The 19,507-nt window shown below is 40.6% G+C and overlaps 1 protein-coding gene across 3 annotated transcripts in view; it reads left to right on the forward strand.

Moving 5' to 3' along the window:
• Positions 1-2,223: 2,223 nt before the first annotated feature.
• Positions 2,224-19,507, forward strand: part of sptb (spectrin, beta, erythrocytic) — a 42,976-nt gene continuing 25,692 nt past the window's right edge. The window contains exons 1-5 of one of the 3 annotated variants that reach the window (XM_053336372.1): positions 2,224-2,476; positions 3,960-4,049; positions 8,227-8,490; positions 18,710-18,861; positions 19,007-19,180. In XM_053336372.1, coding sequence (XP_053192347.1) covers positions 8,343-8,490; positions 18,710-18,861; positions 19,007-19,180 — 474 coding nt within the window. In that variant the 5' untranslated portion in view covers positions 2,224-2,476; positions 3,960-4,049; positions 8,227-8,342. Of the gene's footprint in view, positions 2,477-3,959; positions 4,050-8,226; positions 8,491-8,854; positions 8,955-18,709; positions 18,862-19,006; positions 19,181-19,507 lie in introns of those variants that run through there. The other 2 variants (XM_053336373.1, XM_053336374.1) reach the window with 2 other exon arrangements.

Here is a 19,507-nt window from a genome sequence, read left to right on the forward strand (position 1 = left end):
CTGTATTGTTCCACTTATTTACCAGGAAACTGCAAATCTTAACCACTTGATGACTGTAATTGTGCAGAAAATGTATTTCAAATGTCTTTCCACTTCTGCAAAAAGGGACAACGGTATGTAAGCTATGTATTGTATAGTACGGGTGGTGTATTGATGGAATACTATTACTATGTTTATCTGTGCAGGCTCTGTTGGTTTTTTTCTTTAACCCTCTCTTCAGAAAAATTTAGTCCAAAAACACGTTTTGTAGCACAAACATGGAGAGACGGAGTTGGAAAGTTGATTACTTTTCAGATATAATAAGTCAAAGGGCTTGCAGGCTGATGTACTTTGAACCATAGGTCACTGGTTCAGGAAGCATTTGGCCTGCTGAAGCTCTAAGGATGACGTTCTGTAGCCGACCCAGACCCCTTACCTCTTTTTTTTTTTCAGTAGTACTACACGGTACCCTAAATAAGCGTAAGCTGGGTTTTAAGGGCTTTGGTTCTCACCCATTTTATGAAGTTTCTAGTATTTATTTAGTTTCTGTTGCCTTCTGTTTGAAATGCTGTTGAATGTGTTTTATAGTTGATTGTTTTTTTTAATGAGCAAAGCATGATGCTGTTTACAGCAGCTTGCACAAAAACTGTTAAAAATGCATTTATTGATGTTCATATTAAAAAGGTGTTTTGGTTTTTGTTTGTACAGTGTTGAAACTATGCAGAAGCTGATCAAAGACAGGACTGTTCTCAGTCAAAGCTGCGTCAGCTGTATCCAGATATGAAGCCATATTATTTACAGTAGTTGAAGTTTCAGGACTGTTTTGGCACTGCAGCTGCGGCCCAGGTTGTGACTGAAGACGTTCCCGAGGGAACCAAAGAGAAAGGAACAAAAATACTGAAGTAGTGAAGAGTGAAGGAACGTCGTCACAACTTTTTTGTACTGATATCTTTTTTGTACATCTTTTATATTTTAAAGTGTTTTTGTGTGAAAAGGCATTTTTATTTATGTTTGTACAATGTATTGTAAATGTATTTTGTTATAAACACTCTGCTTCCTGTCGCTAATAAGATGTAATGTGGCCACATGTTTGGCCATGTTTTATGGAGACAATACATATTTTTAAATGATTTGTTGTTTTCTCATTTGTGGATTTGTTTATCAGCTTACCAAGACTTTAAAAAAAGTGTCAATAGTAGATGTGATTTTAGAATTAATTTTATCTTTCACTGTGCAGAGTGATCTATGTACTGAGTTTGAGACTTGAAGGCTGTTTTCACATTCACCTGCTGAAAAGTAAAAGCTTCTCTGTGCTCATTAAAAATCTGAGTTTAAAGATCCCCTCCAGACAAGCTTTGAAGAATCATTTGAAGCTGGGAGGAGTAGATATAATTTTAAGAATTTTTAACTACGTAATTGAACTTTTTTTGGGGTGGGAAAACCACAGAACAAAATATTCTGAGCATTTATATATCCTAAACCAAGTCTGAAGAAATCCTTAACTTTTTTGTTACATGAAAAAAGAATTATTATTGGCCCCCAAAAATTCAGGCATCATGCCGGATATTGAGAAACATCAAGTATGATTTTTTTAAGTTTAAGTAACATTTCATTTTATTGATCCAGACTTCAAAACAGAATCTTACTGACTTCACCTAAAAGTGTTCATTGAACACATGCAGATAATATACAGTAAACGCCTTCTTTACTACCTTATTGTAATATTTTAAAAATCATGTTGTTTTTAATCCAGATCATCTTATTGGGATACTTTCTTTAAGACAGCTGTCATTTTATTGATACCAGAGGTGTGACCGGTTTTGTTCCAAAGAAATTCCTCAAGCATAAAATCAACAAGACTATAAAAAGTTTCTGTGTATGTGAATGTGTGTGTGTGTGTGTGTGTGTGTGTGTGTGTGTGTCATATTATATCTGACAGGTGTTTTATTTCTGGTACTAACTGATGGACATCCTTTGTAATGTGAGGGATCTGTCTCCAGCACTCCTCTGCATGTCCAGACCTCTCTGCTTGTAAATGGCACATACACACGCTCATACAGGCGGCAGTGGAGGTGACATTTCTGAAAGGGTCTCGATGGGTGGGTGTTATGTGTGCGATTAGAGCCAGGGTCGGGGCGGGGTGCACTGGAGTGGAGTGGGGGAGTGCTCAGGAGATCAGAAGTGTCTCTGCCATTTAGAGTCACCAGCTCTTGTCAGGAATGTCCTTCCCCTGCGCGCACAGATCATGTACTGGATGCGCCCACTTTATTTTTAACCCGGCAGGGTGGGTCAGTCGCTGGCTTTCGGGAATGACCGTGGAGCGCGCGGCGCCTACAGCCCCTTTCCCTCATCCCCCTTTCAGGACCGTGCCCTCCTCGCGCTGTGGAGACCTCCGCTCTGACCAGGACCCTGCTGCTTCAATGGGATTATAATTGGTTTATTGGCACGGAGAAGGCTCAACATAAACACTTTCTGACGGGACAACATCCAGAAGCAAGTAAGTGTAAATTGAAGGCGCTGCTAATGGGGCATTGTTAAATAAAATTATTGATCTTCGGCCAAATAGTCCCTGTCACTGAACGGCGCTCTTTCCATTTCGCCTACAATTGTTTGCCGTTGTTATTATGGGGGGAGTTTAAAGTTTCCTCCAAACCACCTGTTGGACAAGGCTGCCATGTTAAATAATGACGTCGTTTTCAAATGCGCTCAGACTGTTTATTTAATTTAGATTACCAAATGTTCTCCGGCTACTACATGTAGTCACTTGTTGAAACTTCGCCTCGTTTAAATTCTTGAGTTTTCACTCTTATCTCTGACTGTAAGTAGGCCGCAGCAGGCGCGATAGTCGCATTTACGCACAATGACGCCGCTGTGCGTATTTGCGCGTGAAAAAGTGCGCTCTTCGAAAGGTTGTTTGTAACTCACCAAGAGTAAGGCATTCAGAACCTTTAATCAAGTAAAGGAAACAGTATTGCAATGTGAAAATACTCTATTACAAGTAAAAGTCCTACATTTAGAATGTAATTTACATATTATGAAGTAAGATTATTAACTAGATATGTTTAAAGTACTCCGAAAAGGCTTCTATTATAGGCCTACATTATATAGCTGAATTATTGTTACTGATGCTTTAATAAAGAAATAGCATTGTTCCATTAAAGCTGAGCTATAGTTATTGTTTAAGTAGAGCTAATTTGAAGTATTATTCTGTTACAATGCATAATTTTATTAGATAACCATGTTTTATATGATAAATCTGAATCTGTAATGTAACTCAAATTGTTAAATAAATGAAGTATGTGCAGTATTTCCCCCTTAAATGAAGTGCAGTAGAAGCAGTATGCAACCAAAATACTCAAACTCAAGTAACTCAAATGTGTCCTTCAGTACAGTACTTGAGTAAATGTACTTTGTTACATTCCACCACTGATGTTAACCTAAGCTGAAGTCTATTATTATGTATTTTCTCTGTCTTACAGCACCTAACAATGTATAAAATGTCCTTGCACTGTTGTGGCTTTTGTAATGAACTGTTGCCTGTACAAAAGTTTCTCCCTCATTCCCCTTAAAAGGACAAGTGTGAGTGTGTCGCTATGTCTGGACCAGCAGGAACTTTTGTGTAAACACACTCCAGGAATAGTTTACTATCGATTCCTTATGACCTCTCACAAGATCGGGCTCAGTATTGTTCCAGTCAAAACAATATTGACCACAACCATGCTTTTTTATACCCCCCCCCCCCCCCACACACACAGCTTGTTTACACAGTGGTGCAAGTATGGATTATGCTAAACAGAGGCTTTTTACACTCATTATATCTTGATCGAATTCATGAGTAATAATTAGTTTGTTCATATTGGCAGTTTGAGGAGAAAGCTGCAGACTTCAGTGGTCACTCATCCCAGTTACCAGCCTTCTCCTCCTCTTCCTCCTCTTCATCATCCATATTGATCTCTGTCCACTTTGTGTTTATGTCTCAGATTTACTCTCTCCTGGACCACAAGCCTCCCTTCTCCACAATCCAGTTGCTGCTGCTGCTGCTGCCGCCGCTACAGTTTCATACACACACTGTAGGTTACACATCTCGAACCACACCCATCTCCTGTTTCATCCTTTCCATCTGACTCTGTGTTACTCCGAATAATATGCTCACTCCTCGCCAGCTAATGTGTTGTGCGCCTCAGTGTGCAGCCAGGGGAAAGCTTACCGGCGTTGATTTGATGTTTACATTGTAAATACGTGTTTACATTGTAATTCTGCTGTAACAACAAACAAGAGAAACTGGTGCAGTCAATTAAAATCACAAGCAGCAGAAAAGACATTATTTTTTTCACACCTTAAAAAAACAAAGTATTGTTTTTGTAGCTTCAGAGAATTTATTTTATATTTACTTTATATCCAAACTCAGCAAAACATACATATAAAAATCTCATTCGCACCTTTTAACCATTTTTACAAGCGCCGCATCCACAGAAATCATAACTCATGTTGCATTATTGTTATTTCCAGCAAAAAGGAACTTTAAAAAAAAAATCTCCTCTGAGGTTAAGCATCACTTGAATATGTGGCGAAATTCCAGCTGACATTTTTTATGATCTGTTTTGGCATTTTTCTACTTTTGAGAAATTATCCAGGGCCTCTCTGTAATGAGTTCACAAGGTGCAGCCAGGAAAATATTGTATTTACTGGACCATGAAGAGAGGACTTTATCCACTACAAGTGACAGAGAGAATAAGTGCTGCCAAAATAATTTGTCATATCAGTAGAGACCAATAATAGCTCAATAATGTGTCACCTGTATCAACCTGATATCTGAGTTATGCCCAGTACCTTTTAATGCTAACAATGATAATATGACTGATAGTACAACTACATCATTTATATATTCATGTGGTGTTAGCTTTGGCAAATTCAGACACATGCAAACTAGTGCTAAAACACATAGTTGTTTAACCAGTTAGTTGATTCCTATAGTAACTGCAACTTTTCATCATCAGTCATTTAAGTAATTTATAAAGGAAAATGTTTAAATGTAATGAGTTCATTTTTTTATGGTGTATTTTAATTGTAGGTAGCATGTCTTGGACTATTAGTTTTTCTGGGAACTTGCAATATTGTTACTTTTTTAAAACACTTTATAGACTAAAGTTTTTGAAAATAGAAATGGCAACAAAAAATGTTAATTGTTGACTTACTGGAAATTGAAATGCCTCAAATGTACAATAGTGTACAGGTGTTTATCCCCCTCACTCAGTATTTCATGCCAGTGATTGCATCTCATTGAGTTTGGAGCTTTTATTTTGGCCTGGGTGACCAACTGTAAGTAAGCAGTTACAGATGGGCGACAAATTAAAGGAAATTCCTGAACAAATGAGTGGAGACGCATTAGGAAAGCAGATGCTTCCACGCAGGTGCACTACATGGTACAATTAAGCAATTAACATCAAATCATGCTCTGTCGCCTGTATAAAAATGCTGAGCAGATTATGATTTTGTATCAAGATGGCAAGAGGAAAATATCTAAGTGACTTTAAAGAGGGTTCATTGTTGGGGCACTGATGGCAGGAGCTTCAGTCACAAAGACTGCTCAGCTGGCTGCTGTTTCAATAAGAACAGAGACTGCTTTTAGATCTATAGGAAAGACATCATTAAACACCTATGGGAGACTGATGTCTTAGACAGTGCTCTCATCACCATCATCAAAACATCAAATGAGGGAATATCTTTTGGTATAATGATGTTCATCCCTCCAGTAGACTTCAGAGACTGTAGATTCAATGCCTAGGTGCATTGAAGGTGCTTTGGCAGCACATGGTGACACTTCATGTTAATTTTTCTTTTAATTTGTCCCGCATCCGTGTATAGGAGTTCTGTCTTTTGCTCAAGGACACCACAAGAGGACATTTCTCCATTGACAGGCACACACTTGCTGCTGTGGCAGGCGGTTAACTTGTGACCTTTCTGTCACAGGACTGTCTATAAGGAGGAGGCCTTTATAGAGCTCTAAATACAGCTTGCTCTGCTATCATTGTGTACAAGCTCCCACTACAAGTCCCAGCTCACTCACACAATTTGCTGTGGTTTGTGTTTGGCTGCTAAGTTGAGCAGTCAGTCGGTCCTTGGACATGATTAGGGTCTTATGGGTTTTGTATACAGTACAGTGCATATTGGCAGTCTGTGGATATTGGTGTGTAGCGTCTGTAAAGAGTATGTTATGCAGTAGTCCTGTCCAGGTTGTGTGTGAAGTGATAAGGGGATCCCCACTGGTGGGTGGAGTATCCCCAGGCTGATAACAGCCCTCTGCAGAGGACTGATACAGAGCAGCAGGAGGAGGGAGACCTGTAAGATGCTGTCATTGTGCATCACTGAGGGCCTCTTCTTTGAAACATTCACTGTGGTCTCATGATGAATTCATGCCAGGAGTACGCTCACTGAAATACTTCAGTTACTTTCAGAGGCAAATATAATATGTTTTACTATATAACATCTATTTGAAAACTATAGTTACTTTGCAGATTAAGATTTTTTATGCAAAAAATATCATTGCATGTATGTTTTACTTGAATAAAGTTAAGAATATAGGACTTCTGTTTGTAATTAGATATATGTACTTGCTGTTGCTAGGTTTGCTCAATTTAGGGATCTAAATACTTCTATCACTTTTTTATGTTAATTTCATTATCTTATAGTTTCCTTAAAATGACCATCTATGTACTTTACTTGATTAAATTAGTGCATTACTCCTCTCATTGTGGAACTAAATTCAATTAGGCTATTTAAAAAAAGTTAATTTCATAAAATCTTAAAAATATAGTAATAGCAAAAAATGGAGATTGTTTGTCATATCTCTGATCTAATGGTATCACATAAATCTCTAATGTTGTGACAGTCATTGCATGCACTCTGAGGCACATACAGTAATGACACTCTGCCATGTTTCTTTTCTTTTCTGCTTTTTGTACAAACACACATTGGATTCTCCGCCTCACTTCACCTCACACACTTATTCTTCAAGATACCCGCCAACAGTAAAATGCACACACACACAAACACTCAGTTCAAACTGCGTGAGCTGCATCATTTAAAAGAAGGCGGTTTCATCGTGTTCTGCAGTACAGAGGGGTTGCCCTCCCCCTGTGTGACATGATAAGAGAGCTATGCTGCACCCAGATAGAGCTATCTGAGCGTCTACCCTTCACCCGCCATTCCACACAAAGAATACACAGTCGCACACTGCAGGGCGACAGTTCAGCAAAGTGACATGCACAAAATGGAGTTCATGGGCGCCACAGGGGCTCGCTTGGAAGCTACAAATGGCGAGATTTCTGTGTTAAAATGTATCTGTGAAATATCTGTGATCACGTACTTTAGAAATGTCCAAAACTGCATAAATGAAATTCTGGTGCCAGGTTTAGATGCAGCCCTTCACACTGGAAAAAAAAAACCCTTAACAGCAAAATACACGCTGTCACCTAAACTGCAGTGAGCCTATTATCATTAATTTTCCCTCCTGTCACCACAGTATCTTTTGAAGTAGAGAATCATAGAGCAGTTGGGTTTGTAAACTTGAATAACTTTGTTGTTCATGATTTCTCTTTTAGCTGTTTGAAGCAGTCCGTGTGATAAAATGTCTGCATCATTAACGCTCAAATTATGTGAAATCATGTTGCAGTGTCATTTATTTTTTCTATTTGTAGGTGATGATTGAAATCTAATTATCTAGACTGATAACAGTGCAGGTCATCAGTCAGCTGAAAGTCAGATCAATCAGATTTCTCAGTGATCAGGGAGACAGTGTTGTTTTGTTTTTGGAAGTCAGGCAAAAAGGTGACACAGACTGTTTTTTATTCTTAGACTTTTGTTTCTGTTGCTCTTAACGGATTTCTGATGATATTATTACTTTATATTTGCTGAATAAGACAAAGAATCATTATATACATTATGAGTTAAATCATCAGGTTGTTGATTAATCATGGAGCCATCAGATGTTATTTACCATGAGCGACAGTCCAAATCCACCAAAACAATTAGTTTACTATCGTATGAGATGAGGAAAAGCAGCAAATCCTCATGATTGAAAAGCTGGAACCAGATAATTACTAAAACTATGACTTGATGATGAAAAACGGTTGCTAATTCATTTTCTGTCAATCGACTAATTCATTAATCATTTCGGCTCCACTGCTGAACCCCATATAATCATCATAATCAATCATAAAACATCTGTGTGTTCACTCTCTGTTTCAGAATTCCTCCAGGTCATCCTGCCATTTTCCTCCCCACCGCACATCTCCTTCTTCACCCAGAGCACTTGAGGACGCCGGCTGCCGTCCCCTGACCTGCTTGCCACGCTGGCTACCGCCATGACTTCCACCACAGACTTTGACAATGCTGAGATCACGCAGCAGTACAGCCACATCAACACCCGCTTTGACCTCTGTGATGAGGAACTAGACAATGACAACAGCTCTGCTAGGCTGTTTGAGCGCTCGCGCATCAAGGCCCTTGCAGGTGAGTGCCTGCATAGTAAACAGGCTGTGTCCTCTCTGAGGCATTTGTGTGGCAAATTTTTGAGATGACAGTGTCTTTTTAAGAGCATGGGAAGGGCAGAAAGGATGAGCTATAATGGGTGACTGTCTGTTTAACTTCGGCATATTTGGATATACTGACCTTCACTCAAATTTAGTCAAATAATTACAAAATCACACTCCAGACAATAGTTGATTTTATTCCAAAGCTCCCAGCTAGGGATCTGCAGGTGTTGTTGTGTGTGTGTTTGTGTGTGTGTGTGTGTGTGTCTATCTCGTGGTGTCACACATCCCCAAGCAGCTGAGATCTGACACCGCTCCACACCCTCTGCAAGTAACCAGGATCACTTGCACATTCCCTGAATGTTCCCCGTCTGACCGATCTGGACAGCTGCCTTCCCCGTCTGCCCACCATAGCACAGATCTCTGGCATTTCTGGCTAAGCTTGTAAGCTTTGACCCACCTGTGGGCCGGCAGCTCGAGGTTTTAAAATAGCAGTGTTTCTGCGATGGATGGAAGTGTAACAGAAAAGGGGAGTCGAGGGTCATACCATGTTCATGCCTGTAAATCCTCAGACACAGAAGAGGTCAACCACGAGGTTGTAAGACACGAGTTTGACACTGTGGAGAAGACACGTGGGTCTGGGTAGCATTAAATAGCTCAAGTTTGTACATTTGTGATAATAGTTATGGTGCTGTCCTTTTCTTTAAACATTACCTTTGAGGATATAAATATGTTCTTCTGCAGCCATACTAGAAATGTACTTATTTAAAATAGTTTTGATTGGAAAAAGTTACTGGTGGCACATCAGTTGATTTTCAGAGGCACAACAATGCAACATATTATCTAATAAAGATATACATAGTGACGGTGTTTGCAAACAGTTGCAAATTTATAGAGACATGTGAGCAGAAACAGTCATAGCATGTATTTGGAGTTATGTTGGTAAATGGTTAATTGACTGCATGTATATAGCACCTTTCTAGCCTACTAAACACTCAAAGAGCTATTACACTACAAGCCACATCCACCCAATTCACACACATACTCACACACACCAGTACTGGAAAGCTACCACGCGGGGTGCCGGTGCAGGGTTCAGTATCTTGCCCAAGGACACTTTGACATGTGGACTGGAAGAGCCGGGAATCGAACTGCAAATGTTCCAATTAGTGGATGACCCGCTCTACTTCCTGGGTTACAGCCGCTCATCAGGTGTCCACTTGATGAATATTAGATCCAATATTCACTTTCATTTTAACTGTTCTACTCACCACCAGCGTCTGAGGGAAATATGTGTTTCTTTAGCTGCTAACTGGCTGCTAACTTTGTCTGCAGTTTGATGATGGGCAGATAGTGTACAGTAGATTCAATGAAAACACCTGTGTGTGCCTTCTGGAAACGTCACTGCTGAGGGTGGTGAGCGTGAGCCGAAGCACTAACAGGCTGTGAAACCACAACAGTGAGTTGACAGACATTAAAAAGCACTTTAGAGCTGAGGGGCAATGCAGATCGAGGGATAACTCTCAGTAGGTTTGTCACTACGACAACTCGTTTTGCATTACACATCATCATTTGATGCTTTATTATTGTTAACACATGTATCGTCCACTCGGGGCAACAAAAGCACCTTCGGTAACGAAGAATTGCTACTCAGATAAAATCACATCCAAACGAACCATAATATGAGAAGATTGATCCCATCACATAATTTTAATAAAGAAGACTAAAAAACAAAACAATGTCTTCTGACACTGACCTCATGATTGTACGTTTCTTTATTAACATTTCATCTGATACGTTGTTCTGAGCACTGTGGTAGTTCAGGCGCAGAGCACCAGAGGAACTGATTGGAATCCTCTCCTTCATTCATGCTTTTTTAATCATTGGGTAATTCATCGTCATTCATTGCTTGGCTACCAGCTGACTAGTACCATTCAATCATTTGCACAGGTGTACAGGCCTTTATAATTCAACTACTCCACTCACATCCTCATATCAGCTCTCTCCAAGGCCCCTAACTCTTCCCTCTGAGCGAGACTTTTGGTATTGTTGAAGATCTAATGTTCATGTAAGTGATTGTTAAGGTGGATTAGTTCTCCCAGAATCCTCATTGCTGCATGGATTCTTTGAGAGCTCCCTCAAAGAGAAGCGGGTGTCTCTCTCAGAGTCAGAGTCGGCAATTTTGGTAATTTCCTTGAAGTTGAGTGACTCAGACTGAAGCCGAGAGACAGTCACAGAATGCAAATACATCAAATGGCTCCTGCAAGAAACACACCACACATAAATAGTTCAAAAACTTGGAAAAAGACTTTAAAATCTTTAGGATTATAACTTAAAATCAGGAACTATCTTATCAAAGAGCAAGTAAACACCAGCTTTCAGTACCTGACAGTTTCTGCTACTCAATGCAGACACACTTGGGGTGGTACCAAAAAATTGTTAACATCTGATAACCAGCTCTACTTCTGGGTGGCCGAAATAGCTCGCTTCCTGTCAGGACCGTTTTATCCTGCAGCTCTCCCGACTCTTCTTGCTCTCCCTCACTGTCTCTTTAAGTGATGAAGGTTTCTGTGTGGGTGTTGGTGATATTGTGTTAGAGTGCTGCTGCACTGATGTTTCTGTAATGCAATCAGTGTTTCCTGTCAGAGTGAGAGAGACAGAGGGAGGGAGTGGGAGAAGGAGGGAGGAAAGTGAAGCAGGAGATGAGGGAGACTGTGAATGACACCTGCTGCCGATTTACAGCTTGTGAACTCAAAAATAGGCACCCTGTGTGCCTTCAAAGCACATACAGAACACATGAATATCCAGTCATTTACAGTGCGCCTTACGTAAGCCTAAGGAAAAGACATATTCTTTTGGGATGGGTAGATTTATGTAGGAAATCACAACTGTGCTTGTCATACACTTCACATTCAGTGATGTCACGACTGTGTGGGAGTACTGGGCTGTGGGAGGGAGTCTCACAAGGCTCATTGGAAGCACGTGGATGTATTGAAACATATTGTATGCATGGATGGGGCTAGAGAAACCACTCTGAATTGAGCTGAAGGCTGCCTGAGCCCTCGTGCCGCCTGAGAGTGGAGGCACAGCATCATCACACCAGCAGAGAGGAGAGAGTTAGAAAGAAAGAAACAGGAGGAGGGAGGGTGGGTAGGAGGGAGGGAGGGAGGGAGGGGGCAGGAGTACGTGTGAGAGGGATCTGGAAAAGGAGGACAGAGAGCCAAGAGACAGAGAAGAGGAGAGACGTGGAGTGCCAAGCTCCTCTGCCGGCTCCGGGGCTGCGTGCTGTTGTTGTCGCTGTTGTGTGGGGGTCAGGATGAGCAGCCCGTGCCTGCTGCGCGCTGCCCCCATGAGCCAACCCCGACTCCGAGAGGTCAAGATCAGCCTGAAGGCCAGCAGCAGGGAGACCACATCCATCCGGAGCAGCAGCGGCGGAGGGACAAAGGAGGCTGCCAGTCGGCCTTATGCCCTAGCCGAAAAAGAGGCCCCATCGCGGGTTGGCATGAGCAGCAGCCGGAGCAGGAGCACCCCACCGGTCCACCGGGCCCAGAGATCCGAAAGCAGGAAGACAGGGAGGGCAAGTAGCAGCAAGAAACAGGAGCCAGAGCACCACCTGGAGAGGAACGGCACCCACTTGCACATCCCGCTCACCGTGGCACCCGTGAGACTCTCTCCCTTCTCATCATCCTCCTCATCATCCTCCTCTTGCACCCCGAGACGTCAGGCCCCCTCTCGCCCTCAGCCTCCCCCCGCCCTCCACCACCCCTCCTCCTCTTCCTCTTCTTCCTCAGCCAAGAGTATGAAGCGAGCGCGTTGGCTGAGTTACAGCACCTCCAACATCTGTTTCAACTCCATCCTGGATGGACGTTTCAGGCAGCTGCAAGGTACAGGGGGTCCTGATGGAAGAGTTGTGGGTGTTTGTGCATCTGTGTGTGTTTGAGAGACTTTTTTCGTGACCCCCCCACCCCCCCACACAACCTCACAGATGAGAGAGATAACACTTTTCCAATTGCGCCCCTCCCGTCCCCTCAACTTGTGTTTGTGTTTAGCCCCAGGACGGGATCACGGGGGGGGGGGGGGGGGGGGGGGATTGGACTGTGATGTATGAGCAAGTGTGAGGTTAGTTTGTTATCCTGTTGTGAGAACTTGAAATAGGCAGCAAAAAAACACACAGTCAGAGCTTCCATAACATTGGTCCTTTTTATTAAATGTATTGGGTAGTAATTTATTTATTTTCAGGAAGCTGTAGCTCTGCCCCAATTGTTCACTGACTTGGCCTTGAATAATTCATAGTGCAAACTCCTAAAAAGGTTGTGATGTTTTTCCCCTTAAAGCCATTCATTGCCAGCTAGTGTTATGTACTCCGATATGCTGCTTTTTCTTTAAAATAACAAACATATTCATCATTTAAGCTTGTTGTTTGCTCTCCTTATGGCCCTCACCGTTCACAAATTGTTCTAAAGAACAAAGTATTAGCTTGTTTTGATCCCGGACTCCTTTTTTTTATTTTTTTTATTTTTTTATTTTGTCCATGCATGATTGCTTTGGAGTTGTAAGAAAAAGAAGAAAAAAAATCAATTTCTCTGACAGTTTTAACTTCTGCCTGCCTGTGTTATTAACGTTTTAAGAGAGAGGTTTGCCGTCACTGTGGATTTTTGTTAGCTTGCACTATGCTATCCAACTCCCTGATGACAGGAGTGCATTAGTGAGATGAAGAAAATGGAGGAGAGGATGAAGGAACAGAGAGGGGAAACATCCTTTTTTTTTTCTTTCTATCCCTGCCTCTGCTAGATTTCAAGTATTGACTGATTTGGAAGACTGCAGAGGCAACTGATATGTGAAGCAGCAAACTTTGAAGCTTTCCTAAATCAGAGAAGTATTCAGAGCCAAGCGTATTGATCCGCCAATTGCACGTCAAGATTTTTTAAAACTTTTTATGTAGCTATTATTAGATAGATCTGATCAAGACTGCAGGGGAATGAAGTTGGACAGAATAACAATAATACAAAAAACATAAGTAATCAATAGAGAAAAACACTGTTTTGCATTTATTGATTTCAACAACTCATCAGTTTTCTTATGTCTTTCTTGGAAGTTGACATGCTGAATATTTCTGTTGCCCTGGTTGCTGATAAGTGTTTGTGCCACACTTACCTGATTGTTGTTGTTTTTTCTGAGACCTTGACCTTTAACCTTTCAGCTATCCTCAGCTGTGTTTGGAAAACCTCTTCAAGTTTTTAGGCCCTTAAATTTCTCCTGTTTATTGTTTGGAAATATAATCTCGCCTAGAGTTTGACGCTATACTTCAGCCAAGGTTTGCAGTCGATGTGCTCATATAGCATCTTTTCTTAATCCTCATGAGTACAAATATTGAACAGTATTGCTTTTTGCGGCATGAAGAAACCTTGACAACTTGTGCATTAATCTGATGTTCAGCTGCTGCACCTATCAGAGGCTCAGACAGTTCATCTTTGACGGTAAACTAACAGACAAGGACAGGCCCTTTAGTAAGACCTGTGATCATGGCTGCAGGACAGGAAGCCTTGGCGGTACCATGACTCAGGCATGTAACTGGGTGCTGTGGGACCACTGGTCCACATCCAGTAAGAGTTGACTGTGGGAAAAGACAGACCAGGCTGTATACAGGGAAAATCCATCAGCATGAATAAGTCATGGGGCTTTCACTGAAGTCAAAGAGCGGACGAGAGATTACTAAGTAAACGCATGTGAAACAGAGGAATGTTTAGTAAGGCTTGTAGTGATATACAGGAAGAGAAAGCTGGGAAGTTTGGAAAAGGGATGCAGCTCAGGATGGACAAGATGCTGCTACTGTCCACTCAGTGTGGATAAACTGTGAGAGAGAGTGAATGAAGTTGGATATACTGTAAGACTGCTGCTCACGCAAAGGAATATTTAATTCATGTGAAAGTACACTTTGACAATGGCAGCTTCTGTTGTAACAGCACTAAGTACAACCAAACATCAGACATACTGTAACATTGCAGTCAGCCTGTCGTAGCTACAGTACTCTCCTATTTAAAACCTGATCCGTGCTACCTTTCAGCTGCAGTCCTGAAGTTAAAATCAGACATTAAGTAAATAAAACATTGTGGCTTTCATAAAAAACAATAGTTCAGGTTGAAATATGAGAAGTTTAAGTACATTTTCAGGAAGTTTAAAGCTAGTTGATGAAGCAGTCCTTTACTGTGCACATGTCTAAAAATGAAAAATGTTTTTCTTCTTTAATGGTTTTCACTTTAAAATGCTTAAAGGTTACTAGAAAAATAGTCAAAATGAGTTTTAACCCAACTGTGTGTTTATCCTATTCTAAAAATGTAATTTCTTGTGATTTTGCAGTTTAGTTTGCACTCCTGTTATAAAATAAGCAGCTTTTATCGTAGTTATACTGGGATCTTCAATTGATTTACATAGAATTGTGAGGCTTTGTGCTTTCAAACGAAGTGTAAAGAGTAATTTTCAAGTAAAAGTGCTAAAATTCTTCTTAAATGTGAATATTTTCTGGTTTCTTTTGTAGTAGACTGAATATTTTTGGGTGGTGGACTGTTGGTTGGGACAAAACAAGACATTTTAGGTTGCAGCTTGGGCTTTAGAAAAAGGTGATTGACATTTTTCACCATTTTTAACCCTAACCCTAACCCATTTCATAGACCAACCAATTAATGAATCAAGAAAATAATCAACAGATTCATGGATTATAATAACTGTTAGCTGCAGCCCTATTCCCAAGCCTGTCTTGTTATGTGAAGTTTATTAGAGTTGAGTGAGGATTCAGTCTTACAGCCTGTATTTGGCCCACTACATCTTTAATTAAGAACCATTTATAGATGAAATAATCAGGTCAGTATTAACACTGGGTGATATTGACAAACTCAAGTATTATGATACAAATCCCACAATATCAATAATGTATATCAAAATATAAAGTGAGGGTTGCTGCTTTAAGATCTTCTAAAACTAATTGTGATGATTAAACAAGTAGAATTATTCATTTTTCATGTTATTAAGCGAGAACACATCAATAATCTCAGAAAATTGGATTTAATTATCACAGCTTCAAACACTTAGTTGGAATATACAATATCTAAACATATCATGATATTATAATAATGAAATATCAAACAATACTAAATCTTACATACAGTATAATCATAATGACTTGATACCCAGTTCTACCAAACCTCAACAGGAATTTTGTGGCTTAAACAGAACTTAGTTGGAGGGCTTTGTTGAGCAGTGAGCGTACAGAGAGCCGATGTCACATTGAGCTTGTTGAACTACTCATCTGGAGACTGCTCAGCGGGGATGCATGCAGGCAACAACTTCCCCCCCCTCCGCCTCCTCCGCTTATCCCATCCTTTCCTAAATGGCCAGGAGCATCTGTGTGTATCTGTCTCCTCTCAAGGTCTTGCGATGTGAGATAATACGTGAGAGCCATGTTCACGTTTCGGGGATTGTCCTTCTACCACCTCCCTGTAAAATCCTCCAGGGGCAGCAGCCCAAATAGTTCAGAAAGAATTTATCACTAGTTTTATGGTGTATACTTTTTTTCACTCCCTCTGTCTCTCTCTCTCTCTCTCTCTCTTATCAGTCACTGTTTTCTGCACTGCTGACAGACAATGATAAAACAGTTTGTGACGAGCTAAATCAACGTTGACACTCCTAATGGAGCTTGGAGTTATTTGCATGTTTTAATTGTCATTACTTTTTCATGCCGTGGTTATCCGCTTGGATGTGGTGGAGCGGTGCTGCGTGCTGTTGTTCTGCTGAGGGGAGCAGAATGAAACATGATTTATTTACTCTACTCTCTGCTCTGTGTGTGTTTTACATACAATAACGCCTGATTTTCTCTCTCTTTGATGATGCTAAGTACGGAGCCGGAGCTTTTTTTTTTTTCCTGCACTTACTGGGTCATTTTTAGCAGTACAGGGATATTGTAGCTAATGTATCTTGTTCTATTTTCCTGGTTGGGTCTCTGTAGACTAAACCTGAAAGCCTGCATCTCAGTCACTCTCTACTGCTATGTTCTGTCTGATCTGTTTTGCCCTTTCATCATTTGAGCTTCCTTGGTTTCCTTTTGCTCCAGACTTCTTCTTTCTTCCTCCATTTCACTCTGTTTTATTGTCCTCTTTCCCTTCTTAACCTTTAATGCATCACCTTTACCTTCTTCACTCTCCCCCCTTTTAACCACCCTTTTCTTCCCTTTTCTCCCACTGCTTTTTCTGTTCCTCCTCTTAAGCTGTTCCTTGCTTGTTCTCCACAGCCTCAGGGTCTGAATCATTTATTACACAAGTCATTAAGGATGCAGTCCTTTGCACTCCTTCGTTTGCAGTCGTATTTGGGTTCAGGAATAAAGAGGGCAAACTGTGGCAGGGAGAGCAAAGGGGAAGTGACGTGGTGCAGGATGAGATGAGTGAGTGGAGACTTTCTCATCACCAGCAGCTGCCCTGATAAACTTCACAGATCTCTCTCTCTCTCTGTGTGTCTGCTGGGAATTGTGGGTTCAATCAAGGTAAATGTAGTCAACTTGTAATGTCCTTCTGTCATCCTTGCTCCAGATTATTCCAAAGTATGTCACCCAGACTTTGTTCAAATTATGTCCAGTACGAGGGAAAACTCATTACAGGTTTCACTTAAAGTTCATAGTTCAAATCATATACTCTGTTTTCATTTTGCAAAATGTGGTTAGTCCAAATGAATGATTCCCATGCAATGTTATCTATTTTTAGAGCAGTATTTAGCCAAGCTAGTGGTCTTTTGGTCAGACATTGGTTCAGACTGAAATATTTCACCAACTGTTGACATAGATGATGAAAAAAACCAATAATGTATCATACTGACTTTAGTTTTTCCTCTAGCACCATCATGAATTTGACATTTGTGAAATGTCTCAACAACTATGACATGGATTACTGTGAAATTTGGTACACACACTCACACACTAATGACATTTACAACAGCCTGAGCTGTACTTTGTTTTTAGTGCTAATTTGTAAATGTTAGCATATCAACATGTTAAACTAAGATGGTGAGCATGGTAAATATTATACCTGCTAAACATGTTAGCATGTTAGCATTGTCACTGAGGGCAGTCTAGCATGCTACATTAGCTCAAAGCACAGCCTCAGACAGCTGCTAGCATGGCTGTTGTATTGTTTACTAATGTAATGTAATGTAGCACAGATGTTGCATTATATATACTGATATCAGAAAATATTTTTACAAAATGTGTGTTAATATGTTGGAATGAAGCCGTATTAAATTATATATTTTAATGTTTTGAAAGATGAACAATCATCTTGTGGTATTTCTTCCTCTGAGATGTTGTGGTCAGTGTCCATAATTTATTTAATAGTGTTATTACACTAACAGAGAAATAACTCACTAGCACTGGGAGTGTAATAAGAGAAAGCTTAAATCATGCAGGTAGAGTTTAGGTATTTCAGAGGCTTTCCAAATGCTGCCTCTCATCGCAATCACACACCCACTCACACCACCATCATTCCCATTTACTTTATGCGTGTCCTCAAACAAAATAAACAAAGTTTAGTACATTAGGTCACACTGACATATGGTCCCATCAGATACGCTTTTATTTTTGCTGCTGAGTAGGAGGCACATCTGCCGTGTATTGAGATGTGATTGAAAGTGTGAGCGTGAGCCCGGCAAGATGTGTCACCATGTGGGCAGCAGCACTCGTCCTCCCAAAAACCTCTCGTAGTGATGCTCATACGCTCCGCATCGCTCTCTGCCCTGTCATTCCTGAGTTTTAATGCAAAAATGCAGTCAAGCAATTCAGCATGAATACACCTACGCTTACGTATCACTTGCCATTTTATGCACCTGACTTTATTTCAGTATGCAGCACTTCTACTTCACTGCTGTTTCCAAGAATTATTTGCATTTTAATGGGGGAATAATTTCCCTAGAGAGCACCTTTTAGTGATTGACATACTGTACTAAATCCAATAAAAAGAGATAAAATGTACAAAAAGACAAAAGTCACAAGAAAGCACAGCCTGAGGATTAATTCAACCAGTACGATTTCTCTCTCTCTTTCAAAGCAGCTTTCCTCAGACAAATGCTGATATACTTTAACTCCGACTGCTGTTCTGTAGCTGTGAAGATATTTCATTATTCATAGAGCTCATGTTTCTTTCTTGACTTTGTGCTCCCACCAGATGAGCGTGAGGCAGTTCAGAAGAAGACCTTCACCAAATGGGTCAACTCAATCCTTTCCCGGGTCGGCTGTCGCATCTCTGACCTCTACCTGGATCTGCGGGACGGACGCATGCTCATTAAACTGCTGGAGGTGCTGTCTGGTGAACGACTGGTGAGATGCTCCCTTTGTCAAACCTTACATTTTTAATTATTTTGTCTCATTTTCTTATTCCATGAATCATTTCTTTCTCTCTCGTGCTGACTCTTGTCTCTATAAAAATGTCCTTTCCATCTTTTTCCTTCCTTTCTGTCATCAGCCAAAACCCACCAAGGGACGCATGCGTATCCACTGTTTGGAAAATGTGGACAAGGCCTTGCAGTTCCTCAAGGAGCAGAGGGTCCACCTGGAGAACATGGGCTCCCATGACATCGTCGATGGCAACCATCGCCTCATCCTTGGTCTCATCTGGACCATCATCCTTCGCTTCCAAGTAACTAAAACCTGACTATACTCTGACAGCCCCAAATTTAACTTTATATGCTTATATTTTGTTTATTTTACCTTTTTTTTTAAACAAATGTAATTTTTTGTATTGATTTAGCTCATTCTTTAATGCTTTAATCTTCAAAGTCTGACCATTATCAAATTAAACTTCTGTATGCCGGGTAACTATTAACTGCATGGTTAGTTAAAAGTCAGCTTAGTTTGATAGAAAGAAACTTCTATAGTGAAACTCCATTTAAATGACTAAATCACTTCACTGTACTCTCTTCTTACTCAGTTTTTTTCATCAAAGCATAGAATTATTATTATATAC

The sequence above is a fragment of the Scomber japonicus genome, chromosome 16, assembly GCF_027409825.1.
Source record: "Scomber japonicus isolate fScoJap1 chromosome 16, fScoJap1.pri, whole genome shotgun sequence".
Taxonomy (NCBI): Eukaryota; Metazoa; Chordata; class Actinopteri; order Scombriformes; family Scombridae; genus Scomber; species Scomber japonicus.